Raw genomic sequence first — 26,662 nt, 5'->3', positions numbered from 1 at the left:
CTGGTGGAGGCTGCCCCTGGTGACTGGGGGGGTGGGGGTGGGGGTGGTGGGAGACATGAGTGGGGGCCTGGTGGAGGGTGCCCCTGGTGGCGGGGAGGTGGGGGTGATAGGGGACATGAGTGGGTGCCTGGTGGAGGCTGCCCCTGCACTGCTGGGGGGTGGGGGTGGTGGGAGACATGAGTGGGGGCCTGGTGGAGGGTGCCCCTGGTGACTGGGGGGGGGTGGGGGTGGTGGGAGACATGAGTGGGGGCCTGGTGGAGGGTGCCCCTGGTGACTGGGGGGTGGGGGTGATAGGGGACATGAGTGGGGGCCTGGTGGAGGCTGCCCCTGCACTGCTGGGGGGTGGGGGTGGTGGGAGACATGAGTGGGGGCCTGGTGGAGGGTGCCCCTGCACTGCTGGGGGGTGGGGGTGGTGGGAGACATGAGTGGGTGCCTGGTGGAGGGTGCCCCTCGTGACCTGGGGGGGTGGGGGTGATAGGGGACATGAGTGGGGGCCTGGTAGAGGGTGCCCCTGCACTGCAGGGGGGTGGGGGTGGTGGGAGACATGAGTGGGGGCCTGGTGGAGGGTGCCCCTGGTGGCGGGGGGGTGGGGTGATAGGGGACATGAGTGGGGGCCTGGTGGAGGCTGCCCCTGCACTGCTGGGGGGTGGGGGTGGTGGGAGACATGAGTGGGGGCCTGGTGGAGGCTGCCCCTGGTGACTGGGGGGGTGGGGGTGGTGGGAGACATGAGTGGGGGCCTGGTGGAGGGTGCCCCTGGATGGTGGGGGGTGGGGGTGGTGGGAGACATGAGCAGGTGTGCAGGGTAGTCCCCTGTTTTGTGGGCTGCCTGCAGGGGCCGTGGAGGGTGTACAGGGAACACCTGTGAGGACCCACCCAGCCTAATCGCGTGTGTAACTTCCCACGCACCCCTGTAATACACGTACCAAGCCAAATCGCGTGTGATAATTCCCGCGCACCCCTGAAATACACGCGCCCAGGCTATTCGCGTGTGGAAATTCCCGCGCACCCCTGAAATACACGTACCCTGCTGTAATCGCGTGTGGGACTTCCTGCGCACCCCTGAAATACACGCGCCCAGGCTATTCGTGTGTGGAAATTCCCGTGCACCCCTGAAATACACATACCCTGCTGTAATCGCGTGTGGGACTTCCTGCGCACCCCTGAAATACACGCGCCCAGGCTATTCGCGTGTGGAACTTCCCGCGCACCCCTGAAATACACGTAGCCCGCTCCCCCAGGCCCGATCGCGTGAAAAACTTCACGCGAACCCCTGAAATACACGTAGCCCGCTCCCCCAGGCCCGATCGCGTGAGAAACTTCACGCGAACCCCTGTAATACACGTAGCCCGCTCCCCCAGGCCCGATCGCGTGAGAAACTTCACGCGAACCCCTGTAATACACGTAGCCCGCTCCCCCAGGCCCGATCGCGTGAAAAACTTCACGCGAACCCCTGTAATACACGTAGCCCGCTCCCCCAGGCCTGATCGCGTGAAAAACTTCACGCGAACCCCTGAAATACACATAGCCCGCTCCCCCAGGCCCGATCGCGTGAAGTTGTACCCTGCTGAAATCGCGTGTGAGACTTCCCGCGCACCCCGGTATACACGCACACGTATTTTTTGTCAGCGGGTGTCCGTGTTTGTGGGTACCCCTTTGCACGTCATTTGTCCTGGAGGGCCACAGTATAGGACATTCATCATGGCAGTATATAGGTGCTATTTGTTGGCGCACCTTTTGGCGCACATTTCTTACAGCCGCAGAGACGCTACCGCCTGCTTTCTTGTGGCGGTCATGTTTGTGCCTGTGCGCTGGTTTGAGCGTGCGCTTTTTTGCCCTATTCTATTCCATGAATACGTGTTGTAGGCGAGCGTGTGGGCGTTCCGCGCACTTGTGCCCTGTACTTCCCCCGTGACGCCCACGTTTTTGCAAGTTGTTCCCCATTCCGAGTGTTCCGCCCGTGTTCCGCCTACTTTTGTTGCGTGCACCGCGCTATGTGCGAATTTTGCTGTGGCCTGTGCGATTTTCGCTGTGACCTGGCGCACGCTGTTAGATGGCCTGTGCGCCAACGTGCGCGGCGCACTTTTTTATCGCACATCCGCTGGTTTTCTCGCGCACGGACTTCCATGAATCGACGTGCGCTGCTTTTCGTGCAATTTTCGCACTTGCACTGCGATTTTCGCTATTCCACTGCGATTCGCACGTTTTTGCCCACTTGCGCCGCGCTAATTATTCCATGAATCGGCCTGCATATCAAGAGAGACATAGAAACAGCAGATGGAAAGCAACAGCACACTAGGGACACGGCATTCAGCCATTCTGCAAACTAGCAACTGAGCTATAAACCAAAGGGAGTGAGATGCTCAGAACAAATAGATAGGTACCTCCAGCCTTAACAGGGATCACTGTAATAATTAACCTCATGAGGGCCACCTGGGAAAAACCCAGTTTAGGTCTACTTGATTGAAATTTTCTGACCTTTTCCAATTTGACCAAATTTCTTTTGGTCGTTTTTATGTGCTAAAATTAAGGGGGAGACCCCCCAGTTCCCTCTCAGAACCCAGGACCCTAACCTATTCCCTTACGCCACCCCATATATAAATTTAATTAAATTTGACCAAAATTCCCCCAAAAAACTATCAAAAAGGTCAATTTTTTTCAATCGAGTATGCTAATACTCCAAAACACTCATGAAGAAACAGTTGAGAGTACACTATTTGTGGCCAGGCATGGGGCCAGAAGTAGACCAAATTGTTCATTGTCACAGAAGCAACACATGACTATCCAACAGGGCAGCTCCACTACAGAAAATGGAGTTGGAAGACCAGGAGTGCAAAAGGTTCCCCTATCATGCTTCTCTACTACGCGGGACAAGTGAAATTCATGAAGCACATAACAACTTCATAAATCATTTACTTCTTCAAGGAGGTATTCAGCTGAGAATGGAGCACTCTCCCAGATGGCGGCGGACAAAGGTGTCAATGGGTGTGAAACAAGATGCAATAATACCTCAGGCAGCAAGGAGCACATGAAGGTAGCGCTGCATCACCCCCCCCAGAGAAACTGACATGTAGCACGTACAAACCGTTTCATAGAAAGCATCCTACAGACAGCACTCGTGGCATGAATAGATTGCACAGACACTCAACAGTGAACACAACAAACACAATTACTGGAATAACTCAGTTCTTCATGATGAGAGGAGAGATGGCAAATATGACTCTCACACCATGAAGAATTTTGAAAGAAACTGAATCAAAGGCACCTACTTACTTAGAAATAAAGGAATGGATACCAGAACACCAACAAAAAAGGAAGGTAGTGTTCAATATTAGGATATTATGAATGGCAGTAAGACACCTTCATTCCAACATGCCACTGGGTAAAAGTAAAGTTTCCCCAAGATGACAGTGAAATTCGGTCTCTCTATAGTGCCCCTCTACAAGTTCAGGCTGTTGACAGGCGTTCTATGACCACCAATGAGGGAATGGGGTGTAATGTGCAGAGAAACAATCACGAGGGGGAACTCTCTTCACAACTGAGAGAAACAGGACAGTGTTTGAAGGAGCGTAGACAACCAGCACAAAGACTTAGAAGTCCAAGAAGAGGATTCCTCAGACACACCAGACAATGTGCAGAACGGTGGGAAGCATGACGACAAACCAGGAAGGTCACAGAGGACAAGACGTGCACTATGCAAGTACCAAGATTATGAAATGGAAAGGAAATACCCTTAATCACCACGTGTCCATTCCTGGGAAGGGGGATAGTGTAGTGATGATGCACACGTGCACCACCTCTTCGGCAGAGTGAGCGTAGGGTGAGGTCTGAACAAGGTAGGCGGAAAGACACCAGGGGTGACAGGCACCAGGGATAATAATAATTTAGCATTTATATAGCGCTAGGAACCCTCAGGTATCTGAGCCCTGCTTATTATTAACCACGGTGTGTGGTACTCATTTATCGACCTCGGAAGGATGAAAGGCTGAGTTTGAACCTGCTGGGATTCCGCCCAGATGTCAAAGCGAGCACTCTACTCGCTGTGCTATCGGACGGATAGACCCATGAGAGGGACAGAGTCGGTTATACGAGGCAAGAGCATAATGAAGCCTTTATTTAAATGTAAAATGAAGACGAAACAAAGTACCATTTAAGATTGGTGGGTTGTTGAAGAACTCATTCCTGTGTTGGTGCATTGACCAAACCCAACAAAACTGCCTCCAGGTGATCATTTGACTATCTTGCATTCATGTTCACATTCCCTTTCACATGTAGTTGGTCTTTTCAGATTTAAAGGTCAGACATTCTAAAACATGGTGACCTTTATTTTAAGCTAGCAGCAGAGTAGGTATCAAGTTGCATTAATATGTTCAGTTTACACACAGTAATCTCATGACGGAGCCTTCTAACGTAACCATTTCTAGGCCCTGCTTGAATGCAGTGCATTTATATTAAATAGACACATTCGCAGTACAGAACAACAAGGAAGATACTACACACTCAGGGCAGAACAATCTACACCAGCACAAACATTGGCAGCTATGCATGCCAATCATTAAAGGATACCGAGATAGACTCATTCACTTTGAAGTTCATTTTCAGCAAACATGACCCTTTCCCTTGCACAGAGTATTAAAAGGTACGAAATTCAGGTGTCTATGCTCAGTCGATTGTTTACTTTTCACTTTTTCAAGATGGGCTTTGTTGCCACGATCAATGCTTTATGGGGCCACTTCAAAGCCTAGGTCAGAACAGCCATCAACAGAAGCCCCAACATCAGGACACAGAGCCGAAGTGAACCTGGAAGAGGGGTAATCTCCACCAGGTCAATAGGCTGCATTATCTCATCTCAGAAACCTGTGAGTTTCTCACAGGACCAAAACACAGGCATGCTGCTAGGCCCGGAAAAGGTCTGGGGCTATGCTAATGTCGGGACCGTTGGGACATCTGGGGCTATAACCAAAAGACCCGGGACTATAGCCCCCTCAGCCACGCCCCACCAATGCCTCTACCAAAACATATGCAAGCCAGTGCCCACACTCTTTCTACAAGTCTAGTACATACCATATCTTTGCACTGTTTCATCCGGATAGACTATGTGTACTGCTAGTTCAGATTCAGCGTAGCTTTGAGCCGATTCACACATTTGTAGCCATTGATGCCTCCTTGATAGCGGGCTGCATAGTGTTTTGTGCAACACTTCCTCCTGCACCCGTGTTGTAAATAGGGCTGTACCGAATAGCATATTTAGTATTCGGCCGAATACCGTATAGTTTGACAACTATTCGGCCGAAGCCGAATATGAAGCCGAATAGTTGCTTTATTTAATATATCATGTTCCAAACTTCAGAAAACACACTAATTTAAAAAACAAATAAAGCACCATTTTAAATGCATTCTATACATTTATTTCTCTTCATTGTAATTAATGTAGCATCTTTATTTAAAGTATAAAAGCCAGAAATAAAGCAGATTTAACCAAAATGAAGGGACCAAATGTACAGAAGATTGTTGTATATTCAGTGCCAGTTAAAGTAGAATGCTTCACAAATGCAAAAAGGACTGCCTTTGTGAATCAGATGCATTGCATTCTCTATCCAGTTGCAAAGTCGATGTGGTCGCGTTTCAAAACTTTTTTGCAGCTTACACAGAAATGTATAAAATGGTTAATGTCGGTTCATTCAGGACACAAGTCAAGAGGAAATCTGAAATGCGTGAACTACATTTAACAACTATTCACCCGACCCAAACAAATGCTGCTCACTTTTCACTTATCCTTGCCACTCTTTCTCGTCAATACACAAACATATGCAACTTATAATTTCCTGACAAAATATCAGATAATGTTAAACTCAGGCCTCAAGTACTTAAAAAAAGAAAAGGGGGGACTGTGGCGTACGCAATGGGAAGTGACATGACAGGAACTGAGGTATCTATGCACATTTCTTTCAGTTTGTTTTTTCCAACTGAAAAAAGTGCACATTGCATATAAACATTTGCCAAAAGAAAAGATGTTCCTGTATTGCAGGCTAAGTATAAAAGATGAGCACCTTTTTTGTCTAAGAATTTTTAACAAAACATGCCCTAAAGAGCAGATTACAATATAAGATATTTTTCAGCTGTGTGATAGCAATTTGTCTGGTCTAATTCTATTCATTTTTGCAAACTGAAGTCTATATTTGCCTTTCTGAGTTCATGTTGCATTGTATTCAAATGAGAATGTCAAAGTATACGGCAAGACCCGAATAGCTAGAAACTATTCGGCCGGAGCCGAATAGCTTTTTTTCAGCTGGAATTCAGCCGAATACTTACTCAAAGCTGAAGTTCGGTACACCCCTAGTTGTAAACTTATAAATAGTTGAGGCCATGGAGAGTTGGAGAAGGGCAGCTGAAAAACAAGAGTAATGTATCCAGAACCAAAGTCAAATTAATATGCCAGTCTACAAGTACACCATATCCCATAATTAAAACTTCAATTTCAGATAATCCAAGTAGATATATGTGCCCTGTTTCAGAATGTCTGTAAAGTACCAGAACACAGCCTATTTCCGTGTGCTCTAATTTAACTTCTAACTCCCTAACATTAATGTCTTGTTTCTCCACAGTGAGGACTGCAAACGAAAGCGATGGTTACCTCCCCAAGGCACAGCTCATCCTCCAACAGTTTAGAATTTAATGTATAGCCAGAAAGCGAGGAGGGAAGGGTAGATTGATGGTGGCAGAGAGTCATCCTTTGATGTTTGTTAGCCAGCCTTCTCTACATAAAAACGTACTTATGAACTTGGGAATCATGTTCGTTTGAACTGTGACATACACAAAGGGGATCACTTCCATAGGCTCTTGAGCAAAATGTTCACTCTGTGCAATTCTTTTTTCCATCACTTATTAGTAGTAGTTTGCCATTGATAAAGCCCCTTCATCCCATTAGTATGGCCTCAAAGTGCTTGTGAGGGGGACGCCCTCGGTGGACCGCAGTCTAAGGTATGGGAAAATTGTCAGAGAGGTTATAAGGCATATGTGCATTTATCCAAAAGGAAGTTGGGTGGGATGGCTGGGACCCAGTTAGCTAGTTCCACTTAGTGGAAAACTTAAGAGTATAGCAAAGGCAAAATTGTATTCATACTTTACCCCTACATGTGTGGAAAAGTCTGGATGCCTCATGCAGTTAACGATTAGCTTTGAGCCTTTGTTCCCTGTTAGTAGATGGGGTCTCTTGCTTGCTGGGCCTAAAGAACTAAGCTACTCCTAACTGATGAAGCCGAACAAGGCCGAAACATGTTTGGGGATGCTTGTGGTCTTGAGCAGAATAGATGTGACCAAACAGTTTGGGCTGATCTTTCCCCTTGTGTAATGGCTTGGCAGGTGAGGAACAATAGTATGGAGGGTTGTCCAAAGCAATGCCAGAGGTCCGGATTAATTCCACACCTTCAAGCCATCACCTCTTTTGTTTTGCCTAAACTCCAATTGATTCTACACAAATTATTCCTCACAAGCCAGGGTGGGTATTCACGGTTGTACATAAAAACCTTTGGTTTCAGATTATGCAATCAAATATAGATCTGGAGGGCCAGTATGTGATAATACACTGCAACCTTGTGAACATGAAATGAATACTAGTAAACACATATGGCCAAACATTGGTGACCCAGAGTAATATGACGATATAGCAGACATACTGGAGATATACCCATTGAAACCAATTAAATGGGGGGTGATCTGAATACAATACCAACACCTTGACGCCCAGACCACTCACTGGAGCAGCCCATAGTATCATATTTATGTTGGCTAGATTGAACTTATGTGATGTCTGGAGGCAGCTACACCCACAAGTGAGGGCCTACACTTATTAATCGACAGTGCACAATATGTTGTCCAAAATTGGTATCTTCCTACTCTCACAATGTCTGATGGGTAAACAGCAGATGTATCTCTGCATACGTTTTCAGACTACTCACCCATAATACTACAGCTCCCCTGGGCTGTGAGGAGGCGAGATCATTGCATGCAGGGTTTCAAATCAGAGGCGTTATGTGATTTGGTGTTTAGGACAGACATAGAGGATGACATTTGCAGTTTCTTTTTGACCATTGATAATAACACAGTTTTACAGAGTACGTTTTGGCAGATTTCTAAAGTATTGTGATGAATCCGATGGTGTCATCACCTCTTTCCCGGTGGTAACCCCCTTTCATGTGCTACGGGGCGGCAGCCGCTACCTGATCCTGACCCTGGGGACGGCTATATGAGGGAGGATCACATGGGGGGAGACAGCCTTCGGGGAAGTATCATGGCATATTGTTACATCGGATCGGATAAGACATGGTAGTCCCCTTTTTCTTCTAAGGATTTCCCATTCATACCTAATGCCTTCATGGCATATTGTTACATCTCCCCTTATCCACCTAGGAAGAGTGTTGAAAACCCTTTCACCAGATCTGTATGCAAACCAACGTGCCTTTGAAAACCACTAAAAACGCTTTCCCAAACTTCATGTGCAAGTCATCAAAAATTGACTTTCACTCCCATAAGTATGAGAATACTGGAAAAAGGAAGAGGGATCAAGTAATACAGATCACCCAAGCCCAAGAGCACATGCTGCGCTCCAGTTGTTTTGAGCACTTAGCTACAGCAGTGAAATTTAAACAGCTGAAACAGCTTACCAGGGAGAGCTGCTAGTGGGAGATAACTGCACCTTTCGGAAGTGACTGTGGAGCCAACCGGAACACTGATAAGTAAATGGAAATATGCCAGGAAGAACCAGTGAGTCCACCAAAGGGAAGATGGGACACCGGGGCACATCAGCAGACATGTCAAACACTGTTATTGAACAAAATATCCACTGAAAGAAATATGTGCAAGTGAACATTGTTATAAAAGGCAAAAAGTAATCAGAACAAGAGACTTACAACCGTGTGAGTGTATGCAATACACATGTGAAATAGGTCCTGGCAGAATAGTATATGAGGTGGATACAATACCTGAAAAGCGCATGTAAGAGACTATCAATATTGGAAGTATGCCCACTTAAGGAAACCCTGATAGCAGAGAATATCAGACAGTTGCAAGTGGGTTTAAGGAAGCTCTGGCAGAAAAAAATACCAGGAAATTGTAAATGTGTTTAAGGAAGTCCTGGCAGAAGAAAATACCAGGCAATTGAAAATGTGTTTAAGGAAGCCCTGGCAGAAGTGGATACCGGGCAGTTGCAAGTGTGTTTCAAGAGAGACCTGGCAGGAGAGTTTATCAGGCAGTTACAGGTTTGTTCTGCAAAGTTCTGGCAGGAGAGTATACCTGGCAATTTGAAGGTGTGTTTGAAGGTGCAAGAAATTGCATTTGTAGCACAAGCCCTGTCAGAATAGTATACCATTACCAGGCAGTTAATAGTATAAAGAAATCCCTATGTAAGAAAGCCCTGACAGGAGAGTATACCAGGCAAATACAAGTTGCAAGAGTGTTAATAAAAGAAGGTCTGTGGCAGGAGAGTATAGCAGGTGGATGTGTTTTTAAGAGAAAGCCCTGACAGGAAAGCATATCAGGCATTAAGATGACCAAAGTATAAAGCACAATTGATTCAAGAAATCCTGATCAGAGCCCATCAGGAAAAGACCGAGGGAATATATCAAAGGAGAAAAGACAACTGGCAGGAGAGTACACCAGGTATCCTAATACGGCAAAGTCCAAAGGTCAAGCTGTTTTGTATGCCTGCCGTGTTGATACTCAGGAGACTGATACTCCTGAAGAGAAGCCAGAGTAAAGAGAAATCTAGGGTAAGGGGAATCACCCTCTGAAGCAAGGAACTCTATCCTTTGGAACTTTTTGTGTTGGAGTTTCATATTTTCTTTTTGAACATGCATACAGCACTCATGGCCAAATGCCTTTTCCCTTTCCACTTTAGCATTGTTTTGTTAGCATGTGAGGGTCAGAATAGAACTTTGGACACAGGGCATTTTGGTTTGGACATTCTGACCGCTGACAGATACTGTCATATCCCGGTCTAAGTGGTGGTGGTTACCGCGGATACGGCTGAGCTGCCATTAGGATGTTCCACTACATTTTTCTCGAACGGCTTGCAACGTTCTAGTGTTTTTCATCATGGCCGCCACTGAGAGGTACTTAGTTCCTGTAATCCCAGCGGTCGGCATGTTGCAACCATCCGGTTCAGCTCTCTAGCTCTTTGCAGTTCTGACACTAGTTTTTCCTCTGTTTTTTCTGCTTCATACCGAAACCCTTTCTTCCTCTCCTTTCTTGCTTTCATTTTTCGCCTTCCCTCAGCTTTTCCCACTATTTCGTTTGCTTTCCGTCTCTGGATTTTTCTTTTCCGCCTTTTCCTCTTGTAGAGGAGACACCATACGTGGCCCTCCCTGCCCTCACTTCGAGGTGCCAGTAAAGTACTCGCCAAGGTATGTGACATACGAGGAGCAGCTGAACCAACAAAGGGCTGCAATGGGCCTCTGCCCTGTGTACATTAGAAGATCAATACCTGGTGAAATGCCCATAACCAGGCAACCCTGGGCAGCACGGTACCCAATCAGACAACCATACCATGCGTTGATACGGAATGAGGAGGAATGCCTACACACAGTCCATGAAGAGACTCCAAAAGCCATAATGAAACCATGAGATGAAACAAGGACCAGAGCAGCTCCAAGAACGAACTGAAGGAGTACTGAAAGCATGCATGCCAGTACTGACAACTGCGAGGATAATTGTAAAGGACAAAGGGGAGAGACACTGTGAAAAACGTATGAGAATGGTGCCATGAGACAAGATGGAAGCAACCGCCTTATTGAACGTGTGTAAATAAGATAGAAACGCAAGTTGCTAAGTAATCGATTCTGCTTGCAATGCTTAGTAGAAGTTAGAGCGGCAAGCGCCGACTGTATACATCTACCTCAATACAGCACAATGTACACGTGCGACTCCATTTTGTGTACACAGAAGTACTCCCAGGCGGCCAAAGCCTGACTGGCCAAGTTTCATATCCAGGCCCAAGCTGAGGAAAGGAGCGGGATCGAAACTTAACAAAGGATGGCTCATGCCGGGGAAATCGAGGTCAACCAGAGAAGGGGAGGTGAGCATGAGCTCACGAGGCTCCAACTTCAGAGCATGCCAGCCCACCCGTGAAGGTCGAGATAAGAGAGGCCCATGCAGGTGGCTAAGCACATACAGAATTAAATACACAAAAGGTTGGAAACTGAAGCAGATTCACGGTGGACCAACACGTGATCAGACAGGCGCGAAGATGTACCACCGCCTGATGACATCCAGAACCAGAGGGTGCCATAACTTTTCCTGATAAGAGACTACAGATCCGAGGCCATACCCAGCCAACTAATTGACACATAGCCCTAAACCACTGATTGATTGAAGGGAGGCAGGGTGAATCGTGGGACACTAGGCACCTGGGTGTCTATTCTGCATGCTGCTAATTAAAATGGAGATTTATGTTTAGGGATGTAACTTGCCCAATCACAAGGGACCATGTAATCTAGGGTCCTATAGACATTGTAACCAATGAGACGTCGTACTTGTAGTGACGTCAATCACGTGTGGTGTAGAGGGAAGGGCGTAGACGCCCACCCGATAAGAGTTATCCAATCCACTTGCATTATTTCCATATACAGTTATAGCATCTATACTTAAGTTACCTTTCCCAACCAATTGTATTGCATGATGTTTTTTTGTAGAATTAGACGTCAATGATGATGGATTTTGCCCATAAAAGAGGCTGTTGTACTGAAGTTCCAGGAAGTCGGGGTGAGGCAGGTGTTTGGGATGCTACTGATTTCCATAAGCTGATGTATGTATCATTAAACGGACTTCCCTTTGCCAATTTACTGAGTCCTGATTATTGATCCTTGCCGGAGTATGTGGATCCTGCACTCTGTCCTCGCATGGTGCAGCTATCTTGTATTACTAGTTTTCGAGGGTGAGTGCTGACCAATGGGCCTGTCAGTAATTACCTCTCCTCGTAAACACTCTCACTGGAGGTCTGCTGGCTTCCCGCGTCTTAGTTTTTCTTCTTCCTTATTCTCTCCCCATCTGCCCTAACCCCATAGCTCTCTCCTTCTATCCAGTACCCCCCTACTTTTTCTCTCTGGCATCCTGGCCACACATTTAGTCTTCCTTGCTCTTCCTTTTTGTTATCTGAGCTATCGGTTGCTCTGCTACCTAGTGCCTACTTACCATTGGAGTGTTGTGCTCATTATTATCCACTCGGAAGGAAGCCAGCTACTGTCGAGGTACCCAGGTTTTTTTTTCTGCCTTAGGGCTTTTTCCCCCTGACTGCCTGTTCCCGGGGCTGGAGTCGTGGTGTGGTTCAGTCCTAGATCCACCACGGCTTCTACCCCTGTCAGGTCACCTGCACCAAAGAAAGAGAAGGATTACCTGGCCCACCGGCAAGGCATCGGGGAAACTATGGACTCCAATTCAACAGGTGAGGAGAGTGGTGCTGAGAGTGGGGAGGCAGAGACCCTAAATCTGGGGGAAGAAGTCCTCTCGGGGGAGATTCTTAGTTTTGGTTTTAGGTAGGAAAACTCCTCTAATGCAGGGGCAGAGAGGTATTTTCCCAATCCCTTTTATTTGAATAAAAGTATTTGACCAAAACTATACACCCCTTGTGTCTGAATTTCATTCCTGACACCTCACAGTATACATTGGTGGGATGGCCATGTGCAGGGAATTTGGAGCACTTAAGACCATTAGATGAGACCTACAACACAGTGAAAGTAAATGACAGAAACATGAGACCAGGTATGCTTCAGACCCCAATAAAAATACGCTGGTGGAATTACACTCCATTTCAGAACATGCCGGGAGGGAGGTGTGATACTTTGCTAAATCAAGGGGCGCAACGAAATAGGCGGAGGGAGAGCGCTATGGTAGAACACTAGCGAGACTGATAAAATCAGAGAAAGGACCCCAACAGGTGCTATCCATATCGGATGACCAGGGAGTGCCTTAGTATACCAATCATGAGATCAATAGGGTCTTTTGCGATTTCGACTCGACCTTGTACAGTACAGGGGTACCCATTGAGGAAGCAGATGTTTACGCCGTGCTAGACAGTGTCCCACTGTCCAGACTGTCAGATAGCGCCAGAGCACAAGTTAATGCCCATTCACAGGGGATTACATTATGAGGGTCATTAAGGAGCTTCCAAGAAATAAAGCACCAACGCCTGATGGCCTTATGACAGAGTCCTACATGAAGTTTGGTGCGTTGTTGGCTCCGTACCTGCTGAAGGTCTGGGAGGAATCTTTGGAATATGGACAGCTCCCAGAATCATTGAGAGAGGCTGTCATTATGCTACTTAAACTCAGGAAACCTGATAATGAATGTGGGTCATACCACCCACTATACCTGATGAATATGGATACTAAAATTTATGCCAACATCATTGCTAACCAGCTGCTTCCCCTAATTCTACATCCAGAGCATCTTGATTAGGCAGGCTTCATCAAGGGTAGATCGACAGCTTTGAACAAACAAATGCTATTTAATGTCATGGCACACATTTTGACGAAGATTTAGGCACCAGTCATGATGCGTGTTGTGCAAAAGGCCTGTATTTGTTTGTGATCCTGGGGAAATGTGGACTGGGGGAGCAAATGATTAAATATATTCAGCTCCTATACATTGGCCCGACTGCTCGAGTGTGTGTCAACGCATTGGCATTGAACGCGGGAACACGCCAGGATTAACCCCTGTCATCTATCTTATTTGCAATGGCAATTGAACCCATAGTGGATTTGATGAGGGAGTGTCACAAAGGCCTGGGTATCTGGATATCGGGTCCCCTAGAGATTATTTCCCTCTATACTGATGACATCTATTATACATTAGAGATCCCAGTGCAATCCTGGACTCAGTAATGGAAGACGTCACACATTTTGGGAAACTCTCTGGGTTTACTGTAAATGACACCATATCTGAAGTCCGAACTGACGACACAGATAGGCTGCATGGTGAGCACGCATTGCAATGGTCGCCCAGGGTTTTTAATATTTGGGAGTGATGGTCTCTAGAGGAAAGAACTCCCTGCTGACCGATACTTTTCATAAACAAAAGCTACAGGTGAAAGCAAAGATAGATAAATGGTCCAAGATCCCATTATCAAAGGCAGGCACGCTTGCCTTGGTTAAATGGTGATCTTTCCTAAGCTTCCGTATCTCTTTTGGAATATCCCTCTCTGGCAAGGCAAGGCCTACTTTGATAACCTGAACACAATGCTGTACCAATTTATGTGGCATGCCGGTGCAATTAGAAAGAAATTGGAAAATATGGCCTTAGCATATGCTAAAGGGGGGTTTGCAAGCCCACACTTTGAAGCGTACTGGATGGCAGCTCAGTCGCAGTTCACGACTTAACGGTATGGAGACCCACATGCTGTGGGATTGTCCCAGGTTGCCGGAATTTCGGGAGCATGTATACAATGCTATATCTGAGGTCTTGGCTGTACAGCTGGAAAGATTGCCAGCCAGTGCCCTATTTGGTATGTGGAATTTGGTCACGGACATACTTAAACACTCTTTCTTAAACATGGGTTGTATGGTAGCCAACAAATGTATGGCTGAGGGACCTAACATGGACGAATGAATGTGAGGAGGCTTGTATGCTAATGCAGCCAGTGTCCTCCAAACCTTGTGATATATGGTGTGATTTCTGAAAGTTTTTTGCACGTACTCAAGCTGATGTCTAAATGCTTTACTGAAATACCTGCTCACAGCAACTTATTTCAGTACAGCACTGCACACTGATTGTTGTAATACTGAAGATGTATAATTTTTGGTATATTGTTGATATTGAATCTGCGTCTACCAAGCTTAAATAAAGCTGTTAAAAAAAGGCATGTCGTTTTATCTGCAAAAACTGTTTTTGGTCACTTTTGGGAAATAGAGTCTTTGTACACTAAGATACCACTAACATACCACAACAAGAAAAACTATTGATAATCCAAAATGGTGTTGCAGGAAACTGACACAAATCTGGAAGTCCTGGCCCAATTCATGTTCCAATTAGCAGATTTGATGTTAACAAAAAATATTTTCATGTATGAGAATACTATTTTTTTTAAATCTTGGGCAATGGCTATGTGTGCCACATTCGCCTCAAACCTAGCAAACTTATATGTTGTTGAATTTAAACGGCTATCTATCTACACACAAACAAATCTGTTTATGAATAATATCACATTATGGCTAAAATACCTAGATGATATATTTGACAGGGATGAGCACACAATTTCCTTCAGAGAATGTGATAACACACAGAACAGGTTTATGAAATTTCACACAATCTTAACAAAAAAACAAATCCATTTCATAGATTAGATCACTTCTCTTCAACAAGATCAAAAAGAAGATTAATAAAGAATGTCCTCAATGTAAGCGTTACTGAAATTCCACAGCCAATATTTGCAGTCAAATGCAGAAACGATTTGAGGGAGGATTTGTTAAACGCATACGAAAACACCACAGAGGACAATCCGGGAGGAAAATAACCAAAGGGGATAATGGTCACAATTATGAACAACATGACTCCTTGTGCAACACATTTGGTTTGTGCTCAAACTAGCCGGAGTAGGAGTATCTGAGATAGGGTGGCATATATCTTGTATTCAAAAGCATTTCACAAATTGTAACTCAAAGGATCTAATTGATCTAATTGATTGCTTGTAATTGGACCTGTGAGGATAGCTCAGGGGCAACGTGTTAATCTTGGAAGCAAGACAACACAGAACAACACCAGTTTGAATCCCGGTCTTCGGTATTAAGCGTGTTATACAAGATTCATTTATTTATTTATCTCTGCTACATGGGATTAACCAACAGACTAATAAAGAAAATAATTATTGAACATAAGTGATGTATCTGGACCAGAAAGTGTCCTTAGTAGAACATTTTCTCAAGTATCAACACTATGGGGGCCAGATCCGATGTACTTTGATGTTTTTGTGAGGTATGTTTGTTTGTCACTAAACCATTGATTGGAGCAATATAGTTGGTTAATCAAAGTGACGACAAAAAGATTCCTTAAATGTTAAACCAAAATATTTGATTCCTTCCTGACAGCATGTAGATAATATGCAGATAATATGTACTAGTCCGTGTGCAAAAAAAGCCCAAGAAGTGGAATCCAAGGTGGAGGCACGCATGCCATGAAGATGATGCAATTTGTGTCATTGTGCTAATATGTGATTATGAGTATGTTATAAACACAAACAGGATGGTGGCTGCCACTAATTAACATTTGGCACGTGAATTTGGTTTCCCTGGTTGAAATGAACATCTACCAAAGGAGGTATTTGGAATGAGATTGGTCAAAACTCTTGTAGAGTTGAGCATAACACTAATAACTCTTGTTACTGTAACAATTTTACATTAACATTTTAACTATTAATTGATTTGTGTTGCTTTTTAACTCTATGTTGCAGTTGGAGACTGAGAAAAATAAAGTCTAAATGTGAGCGTTCAACTTGATTAAAGGTCAGTGAATATTTAATTGGATCTCCTGTAACTGAACAATGATAGAAACACTGTTCTTTACCTAGTGAATAACATGTTGTCATATTTGATTAAAAAAATCATAGAAAATGTCAGTTTATGTTTCTCTTGTTTTCCCCTTAGAAAAATATTAATAAAAAGAAATCCAGCTGAAAATAAAAAAAATCTGCATTTCAAACCTATTCAATGGAAGATACTGATGGTCCTGAAGAATGCAACTCAATGTGAAATTTTGCAGAAACCGGTCGACCGAACGTTAGGGATATTCTTGTTTGGGATACCATATGTGAACAACTATAGAATTAAATCATTTTACTTTGAATGTAAAACATATTCAAATGAGGGTAGAATAAAATAAATCGTATAATCCTCACCTAAATGTATTTCTTTTTAATATTTAAGTCTCACTTAAGTTAAAGGGTTCAGCTGAAGTAGATGGTCTTTTTTGAAGAAAAAAGTATTTTTCTAACAAAACAACATGTAGTTTTAAAAAGATAAACTAGTTAAGAATGGATTCAGAACCTCTTTTATCCCTTTTAGATAGCCGGCACATCACCACAACCTAGGGATAGCTTTTCTACTTAACAGGGAAAGTAGAGATTTCTTTAGGGAATTAGATGCCGACTGGAAGAACTCATCACTATTAAAATGATTCTTTTTACTTTGTTTGTTAAAAATCACATTTCAATTTTAGGAAAGAATGATTTACTCAAAAATGACATTTTGTGTTAAAGGTGTTCCACCACTTTCACCGCCATTTTACTGATCTGTGGGACCAGGAACATGACCTTAGTAAACACTTTTCGGACCACTTGAAGAGAGATGGAATGGAAGCATACTCAAGTTGGCTCCAAGATGGCGGTCAACCTTATGAAAGTTTTAGGCTGCGTATCTGTAGATTCGGGGGCAGGACAGACAGAGCGATAGAAGGCCTGCAAACTAGACCAAGTAACTGAATCAGCATGTCATACATTTACAACCAACACATGAGTATGGCTTCACGCCCCACCCACTGTGCGACCAGTACCTATAAAAGCAGGTTGAGCAGTGTGTGTAATTTAGGAAGGAGATAGTGCACTTGAAAAAATAGTCGTGGAGAGAGGAAGATGAGAAGCAGGAAGTGGAACCGGAATGTGAATGCTGAAGAGTGGTGGCCAGAAGGAGATGTGGGAGGTTTAGGTGGGAACCACTCTGCCATTCACCTGCCTTGAGCATCCCCTCAAAGACTATTAATAGTGTTGGGCTGCCAAACCATAATCTATACAAACAGAACAAGCAGATTTAAGCATAATTAGATACAAAACACAACTCAAATGAAATGCAAAATGAACCCAGACTCAATGAGGGCCCTCATACTGCTTTAAGAGGCAAAACTCACCAGAATGTACTCCATGATTTGCTCCACTGACGTAAACCTGGATTCAGTCTCAGTCGCCATTCTCACGCATATCTGCAGGAGGCCAGCAAACTAAGAGAGAGCAAAGGATGAGTCATTAAAAGAGTGAATGGATTTGATTATTTAGGCATGTTTTAGATGCTCTCTCATTTATTCATATTCTCAGTGTCCATGAAACCCGTATTTATGATGCCATATGGATGCCATCAACAACTAGAAGAGAAGTAAACCCTGAAAAAACAAACATCCTATTTGGGAGGGTAATTGCCATCATTGCATGGTCATACAGCCTACTAGCCATGGGTTGGTCAACTCTGCATTGAATATGAATAGAAATGCATAGTTTGTGATCTGTTGTGATTGGTTTACATAGAAAGAATATGGAGGGGAGAGGGCGAGCACCACTTATGTAATAAAGTCGTTAAATTAGTTGTCTGTAAACAAATGCACAAATATTGTTTTGGAGTGTAACACTTAGACGTAGGCACCAAGGTGTATATTATTGCAGAAAAAAGAACTAGGAAAGCATCCCGGTTCGTAGTGCATTCGCGTAAAGCTCTTAAGATAAGTTGCAAATGTACGTTCTTGCCGTTCGAACACTTTTCATGTATATTTCTAAGAATAATAATGCATCACTGGTTATGTCAAAGTAGTTTCCAGTTTTTTAATATTGTGCTAGGCAGTATGCATCCACAGCTACATGTCTAACAGTGTATGCCAATGCATTTCCGAACATGTTCCGTCATCAGGGCTAAACACTATGCATCGTAAACAAGTAAATATTCAAATGTACATAATTCAAACGGATGTATACTAATTGACCTTTTCACAAATGATCGCGGGAGAATTGACCTGCTACACAATTGATCGTGAAATTAAGGTTGATTAGGACATATATGTGGGGGGAAACCCTCTGCAACCCCCCACTCAATCCAAAAAACCCTGCAACCCCCTACCCAATTGCATAATATTATTTATTACCCCATACCACCCCCACACATATATATAAAAAATAAAATAAAGGTAAAGGCCAATTGTGCAAAAGGTCAATTGGGACCACTATTATTAGGTCAATTAGGACAAAATGTCAATTGTAAAAGGTCAATTTGGGTAATACCATTCAAACAAGTGTATTCATCATAGAAATATATATAGTACATACCCCAAGGTTTGAGTTTTCAAGTTGGGTGGACAGAAAAAGGAAAAAGAACCAAACTGTGAATCACCTATACTATCTACTGTATGTACATTGGTATTTTAAAGTAAGGTGTATGAAGTTTTACCTGATTGCGTGCTTAATCTTTAAATCTGTATACAGAATAACATGATATGCATCACTGGCAATTCAATAGTTTTATGAGGAAATATCTAAGAGATTTTGTGCCAAGCACGATACCTGGAGATAAGATGTCATGTTGATGACTATCTAATAGAAGTCCTTTTTACCTTTGCTCAAAAAAACAGACGTTAGGGTTCATTTGGTTCATAAAGAAACCAAACGTTAGGGTTTGGTCTGTCCATCAAATACAAAAATAATGTGCCAGTAATTGGAGAAATTGGTTATTTCCAATGTGCTTACCTGCCGCAATGTCGCACATGGCTCTGTGGCGTGTAGGGGAGAGATGGCCTAGTCGGCTTCATCTCTCATGTTTAAAAGATAATTTTACAGTTTCTACACCGTCGCCAGGTGACATGACATCACATGTAAGGGTACACAGTGAGGTCACGTGTGCCTCGCGTCCCGTGTGTCTATGGAAACAGACACATGGGATGGTGGACATGTTGCGATTGGCTTATTTATGTAAAGTTACAAAGGCAACCATGTTGTAGTTGGCAAGTGCACCAGAATATGAGTCAGATTACATCAATAATGATCACAAGGTGTACAATGTGGAAAATGTGAAAACATTTGGAAGGAAATGCTATGTGTTGGCTTTGAAAGCATTCTCAATTTGTTAACTCAATGGGTGACAAGGGCGTTTAGTATGTTAAGGTTACAGGTCCAGTGTCTGAGATCGCTGGTGGTTAAAGAATTTTAGGTGAAAAGGATGTAAGGTTGAGTGGCACCTGTGAAAGTGGGTGAAAAAACTAAATTAATCTCCCAAGAAACAGGAGGATACTGAAACAAAACCAAGTCAAATACGGCTGTGGCGCCTATATCTAGGCTCAAATGTTACACATACAGTACATTTCTTCGTTCATCCCTCCCGGGGTCATGGCATCCAAGCGGTCTATCCAGTAGGTCTCACGCTGGTCTAGCTTGAGACCCACATTTTCATGTACATTATGTCTAATGATGGTCTTGTCTGTTTGAAACCAGATCTGACTAATGTTGTGTGCCATTTCTGTCCAATGTCTTGCAAGCACTGAATTCATATTCTTGTTCCTTATGCAGGATCTATGCACATTCCATCTTGTTTTCGCCTGACGTTTTGACTGTCCTACATAGTATATCCCACACAGGAATTTTATGGTATAGATGACGTTTGATGAGTAACATGTAGCATAGCTGTTGAGCATAATTTTCTCTTCTGTTCTTTGGTGGTTTATGGTGTTGCCTTTAGTTACAAAGCCACAGTTGCTACAGTGTAGGCAAGGGAATGTTTCTTTCCTCCTGTTTGTTATTTGTTGGCCTCCATCCCTAATTTTCACAAGATGGTCTCTTAGATTTGTGCTACGTTGGTATGGAAAGGTTGGAGGGCTTTCAATCAAGTGTTTGACTCTTGAGTCGCTGGTAAGTGTTCTCCATTTTCTTATTAGGAGTGACTTTATTATTTTGCTCTGTATTGAATACTTAGAGAAGTATACCAATGGTGGGGTGTTTTTCTTCTTCCTACTCTCTGTCAATGATACGTTCAGTTGCATATTGGTAAGGCGATCAGTGGCTGCTGTAATCTCTTCTTGTTTGGAGCCATGTGCTGGAAACTTCTCTCTCATGGTTTTGATCTCTTTTTCAAGGTCTCTGGGATCGCTGACTATCATATTGACATGCAGCATCTGACTGTATGGTACATTTTTGATGAGGCTCGGTTGGTGAAAACTCAATCTGTGGAGTAAGTTGTTGTGGTCTGTCTCTATGTGAAATATGTTGGTAGCATATTTTCTTTCACGTATTTATATAGCCACATTTAAGAAGTGAATCCGCTCCTTAGATGATTCATACGTGAACTGTATTCTCGGGTCAAAGGTATTGATGTATGTAAAGAGTCCTTCAAGGTTTTCTTGTGTCCCTCTCCCTATGCTGAATATGTAATCTATGCAGCGGACCAACAGGGCTATGTAGTTACGCCATTCCCCATGTTCTAGTACGTAGTCCTTTTCAAATTTGTGCATGAAACAGTTTGCGAACATCAGTGCCATGGTTGCTCCCATCGATGTACCAGATACCTGCAAGAAGAAATCTTTTTTGTACTGAAAATAGGAGTTTTCAGAGATTAATTTAAGTAATATCAGGATGAACTATATAGATGCTTTAATCTCTTCTTTATTTAATAGCATCCACTCAATTGCTTCCATGCCTAAATCATGGGGAATAGATGTATACAGGCTCTTTACATCTATGGTGAAAATTATAGAATCTTTAATGTATGTTGTGTTCTTGAGCTTTTGTAAGAAATGGAAGGCGTCCTTTATATAGGTGCTGGTCTTCTGTATCAGAGGTTGCAGAAAAAAGTCTATGTAGATGCCCAATGGTTGTAGTATACTATCCATGCTTGCAATGATGGGTCTTCTTTTGGCAGCCCGTAAAAATGTGGTATTCTGGGGTGATTTTTCAGGAGAAATGTCTTGGTGTGTTCGTTTATCTATTCTAGAGTTTCTGCTATGTGACTATCTCTACCAGATTGGATGTAATTTCCATGGTTGTATCAGTGTTCAGCTTGGCATATACAGTGGTGTTGTTCAATTGCCTTTCACATTCCTGATCATATTCTGTGCTTGTCATTATGACTAACGCCCCTCCTTTGTCAGCAGGACGGACCACAACGTCTTTGTCTCCATAAAGATATTTAAGTAAAGTCAGTTTGGATGATTTGAGATTAGTGTATTTTGTGCGTTTATAGGATATCTGCTTGTGGTCCCTGAGGGTTTGTTTGTGAAATATCTCAATGGATCGGGAGGTTATAGGTGGCATAAAAGTTCTTTTACTTCGAAACTCTTTAAAGTCTTTAGATTGTTTTTTATATCCAATTCCTCTGTACTTTCAAGTTCATGAAAGAATACCTTTAGTTTAAGTTTTCTAATGAAGCGAAAAAGTCCTACTTCCTAATAATGAATAGCACAGATTATGATCAGGCATGTGAAAGGCAATTAAATGACACCACTGTATATGACAAGCTGAACACTGATCCAACCATGGAAATTACATCCAATCTGGTAGAGATAGTCAACAAAGCAGACACTCTAGAATGGATCAACGAACACACCAAGACAGTTCTCCTTAAAAATCACCCCAGAATACCAAATTTGTACATGCTGCCAAAAATACAGAAACATGACACCAAACCCGCAGGAAGACCCATCGATGCGGCCATGGATAGTATACTACAACCCTTGGGTATCTACGTAGACTTTTTTCTTCAGCCTCTGATACAAAAGACAGGCACATATATAAAGGACACCTCTCATTTCTTACAACAGCTCAAGAACATAACATAAATTGAAGATTCTATAATGTTCATGATAGATGTAAAGAGCCTATATACATCGATTCCCCATGATCTAGGCAAGGAAGCAATTGAGTGGGTGCTTTTAAATGAAGAAGATATCAAAGCATCTAAAGAGTTCATCCTGATATTACTTCAATTCATCTCTGAAAACTCCTACTTTCAGTACAAAAAGGATTTCTACTTGCAGGTGTCTGGTACGTCGATGGGAGCAACCATGGCACCGACGTATGCCAACAGTTTCATGCACACATTGGGAAAGGACTACATACTAGAACATGGGGTATGGCGTAACTACAGAGCCCTATGGGTCCACTACATAGACGACATATTCGGCATATAGAGAGAGACACAAGAAAACCTTGAAGGACTATTTACATATATGAATACCATTGACCCGAGAATACAGTTCACCTATTAATCATGTACTATATATTCTATGATGAATACACTTGTTTGAATTATGTACTTTTTAATATTTACTTGTTTACAATGCATGGAAGTGATATTGCATTAGATTGACCTCACAGTAGCAGAATACCGTTTTTCCTCTGTCTTCCCAAGTCTCTGGTATTGTGGTGAGGGAAGGATTGTAACAATACAGTGTAAAGGTGGGGGGTGGGAGGACCCCAAGCCTTTTTCTTTTGCTCCAAGGTGTATATGCGTCCTTTGTGTTTCCCTCACACACCAACTACTGCTGATAGATGTGGACAACACAGTGGAGGGAAAGGAATGCTTACGGGGCCAGACCCAACATAACATTGTGGATGGGCACCCATTAACACCAGGGTGCATGTTCCATCAGGGTTCCGAGTGATATCATAGTCATTTGGAGTTTTGCTTTCAGTATCTATTGATTGACAGTCAGAACGACTTGGTGAAACATGTTCCCATTGTTGATAGTTACCCAGAAACAATTTGAAACATTATTTCACCAAAATGCCACGGGTACCGGAAGTGACATCACACGACCCTTGACCCCCCGGGTGACATCACAGGAAGTGATGTCATTTGACCCACCCCGAAGTGATATCGCGGGATGCGATGGAACACGACCTTTCACCCGCTGACAAAACAGGAAGTGCTATCACATAGCATTGTACACTACAAAAAATATGGTTACGATATCACTATAATGTGATGTATATTTCATCCAAGAATGGATTGCCATATGTATCGTTAAGATCAGTGTGTATAGGCCCATATTATCAAATTACTGTGAATGCAAGCAGACGTCCATGACCAAATGATAATGATGTGTTATTATATAGCACTAACGCTTAAGCGCTTTATATAGAAAAAATATACACCCAATATCACCCAACCTGTGTTGGTACTCATTTAGCGACCTTAGAAGGATGAAAGGCTGAGTTGAGGCGTTTAAGAACAGACTAAGTCAGTGACTCACCCCCTGAAGTGTGCCTGAAATAAACCTTTAATGAGTCTAGCAATTATTGTATATTCCAGAAAGACACATTATTTGGTATTCCCAATCTTTCTTATTTAGGGTCAGTGCTGAAAGTGTTAGACTTGTGTCACTCTTTTTCTTCTATTTTTAAGGACCTTCAACAAGAAAGCCAGTCACTCCAGAACTAAAGAGCCACATGGTGCTGTCCACAGCCCATGAGCTTGCATTACAAAAAAAAAAAATATATATGTTTTTTCTTTTTTCCCCCTTTTTTTTTCTAGAGGTCGCAAGGGTGACCACAGAGGTCGCAAGGGAGACCTCCGAGGTCGCACTTACGACCTCTGGCGACCCCTAAATGACATCCCTGGGACAACCTACATAATATCCCATTTCAACAAAGAGGTTGGTACCTTTTACTATGATGTCCCTCTATAGATTTTATCTGCCCATCCTCTTCCCATCAGTCACCTTGGATGGTTCCCAGTCTGTCTGTGGTGGGAAGTATATGGGGAAATATTAGGCATGGGGTGGCAGGTGCCACTTACACCCGGGGTGCGGTCACATCTGGTGGAGGCCACTCAGTGAGCAATACACCAAATAAATATCCTAGTATAATGCTCTTCTTATCAACTAATTGTTCCGAAGAAAGGAACCGGAAAAGCATTCCACGCCTTAAGTGAAACACTCTAGAGACGCTTTCGCTTATGCTCTTAATTGGCTGAGGCAGCGGCATTGTGGTACCACAGCTCAACTGCGATGTTATGAGAGTTGAGTGGCAATGCCACTTTGTCATTACAAGTGTGCAGTGAGGTAACAGCTAGACTCCAATAAGAACATTATTTACAGTATTGCATATAGATATTCCAGTCTTGCACTTTGTATGTGATTTTGAGCACACACTGGCGGGTTCATTCGAAGGAATTGATGATGTACCGATCTTTGTGTCTAACGTTCACCAAAACCTCGGAATGTGTTTATGGGGATGCAGCATGTCTGGTTTTTACCTGTACAGTGTAGGATAAAGCCAGCCCTCGCGATGAGGCACTGATCGTAGGAGGACTGAGGACCACAAACAGTGCCACAGTCAGGGTTACAATGTTGACAAGGAATTCAGTCCTCAGGGACAGCCACCTCATTGCACAGTGAAATAGCAGGAAATGACACGAATTGTCATCGTTGAGCAGCTTGAATCTGAAATGAAAAACAACAAAAGTTAACCTCTTACTCTACGAGCAAACGTCAATTCACCTTGTAGAAGTTCCTTTTTTCAAATACATGTAATTTTAAGTCTGTTGAGGTTTTTGGTCTTCTTACGAAGAACGTGTTTGCTATTCGTGTTTAGTTTATTTTGTTTCATATTTTAATATGGGAGTTGGCATCCCTATTGGAACACCGATTGGACAGTTATCGAATGGTTTATTTTTGATCCAGTGCATAGTATGCGCGTCGTATAGATTTGTGGACAAAACCTATGCATTATACAGGTGAATGACTGACGCAACATGGGAAATCTACACGCTAATCAGAATTGCTAACTTAAACCAATTCATACCACTAGAGACCACGAACAGCAACTAATTTGGGCACCCCTTATATTGAAGATTGGTGCCAAATAATAGTAAATGGTTTGCAACTTTTATTTAAGTGACTGAGAGAGTGATGAGGCCAATTCGGTTTGCAATGGTTCAAACTGGCTGTGCAACTGTGCATGTGATGAGAGCAAGGATGAAACCATGGTCGAGGGAGGAGGAAGTGGTGTCACTAGGGAGCTTATGTACATTAAGGAAAGCATGGGCGCTAAAGTACCCGTCTAGTCGATGGCAAAGTGTAAGACACAGTGACACACACATAGTACAGCAGCAACAACAGTCATACTAACTATCCCTCCTCATGGAAAGTGAACACAACAAAAAATAAAAAGGACAGCAAAACTAAGACAAAAACCGAAATAGTTTTTAATCATAGGTTAAAAACTTCCAACAGGAGAGGCAGGCCTATTAGTTCTGGACAATTTTTTTTTCACATTTGCCAGCTGGTGGCGAGACCTCTGCTTTGTACAGTGCCAACTAAGATATTGTGGGGAAATGCCCAGTCAGCACCATGCCTCCTTTTCTGTGGTGTTGACTTTAGTTCTCATGTTTTCTTTGGGTTCTCTCATACTGACAGATATATCTACTTTCGATATGTCTCAGAGTACTTTGTGCCTATTCGTACACTAGACCTTTGGGTAGTTCTATACAGTGTTCATGTTTTATCCTGCTTATTGATTCTTAAATGTATGCGTTTATGCTGGATTGGGTGATTGCTATCTTTTTTAATTTTTTTATTGATTTTGAAACTTATAAGTGTAAACAGAGAAAACAAAAATCATAATGAAAGGGATGTACAACATACATTAAGTCGTTAACTTTGTTAAATGGTGAATTAGATAGATGTTGATCTTGGAGAATATTGTACAGTCATACATTGTATGCACTGTGGTGTTCTTCAATTTGGGGGTCGCACACCCCCTCTTCATAATACTGCCCCTGTATCCGGATGTTGTCTTTGTACTATGAATTTGCTGATTTAATGCCAATACTTCAGGAAAAACTTAAATATGATGCCCAGTTAGCACGAATAAGTCATCAATTCTTTCGTTCTGAGTAGATAACACATGCTGTAGTCAATTTAATTATACAATACACACGAG

The 26,662-nt window shown here is 43.1% G+C and overlaps 1 protein-coding gene across 1 annotated transcript in view; it reads right to left on the bottom strand.

The window, feature by feature from the left end:
- LOC138454580 (ATP-binding cassette sub-family C member 12-like) overlaps positions 1-26,662 on the bottom strand; it is a 392,790-nt gene that overhangs the window by 108,644 nt on the left and 257,484 nt on the right. The window contains exons 8-9 of the mRNA XM_069607051.1: positions 24,975-25,161; positions 17,881-17,970 (exon numbers count right to left, since the gene is read on the bottom strand). Coding sequence (XP_069463152.1) covers positions 17,881-17,970; positions 24,975-25,161 — 277 coding nt within the window. The remainder of the gene's footprint in view (positions 1-17,880; positions 17,971-24,974; positions 25,162-26,662) is intronic.

This window comes from Ambystoma mexicanum, chromosome 1p (genome assembly GCF_040938575.1).
Source record: "Ambystoma mexicanum isolate Mex_15411 chromosome 1p, UKY_AmexF1_1, whole genome shotgun sequence".
In the NCBI taxonomy this organism is placed as follows: Eukaryota; Metazoa; Chordata; class Amphibia; order Caudata; family Ambystomatidae; genus Ambystoma; species Ambystoma mexicanum.
The sequence above is the reverse complement of the archived record's forward strand: the minus strand, read 5'-3'. Positions and strand labels throughout refer to the sequence as shown.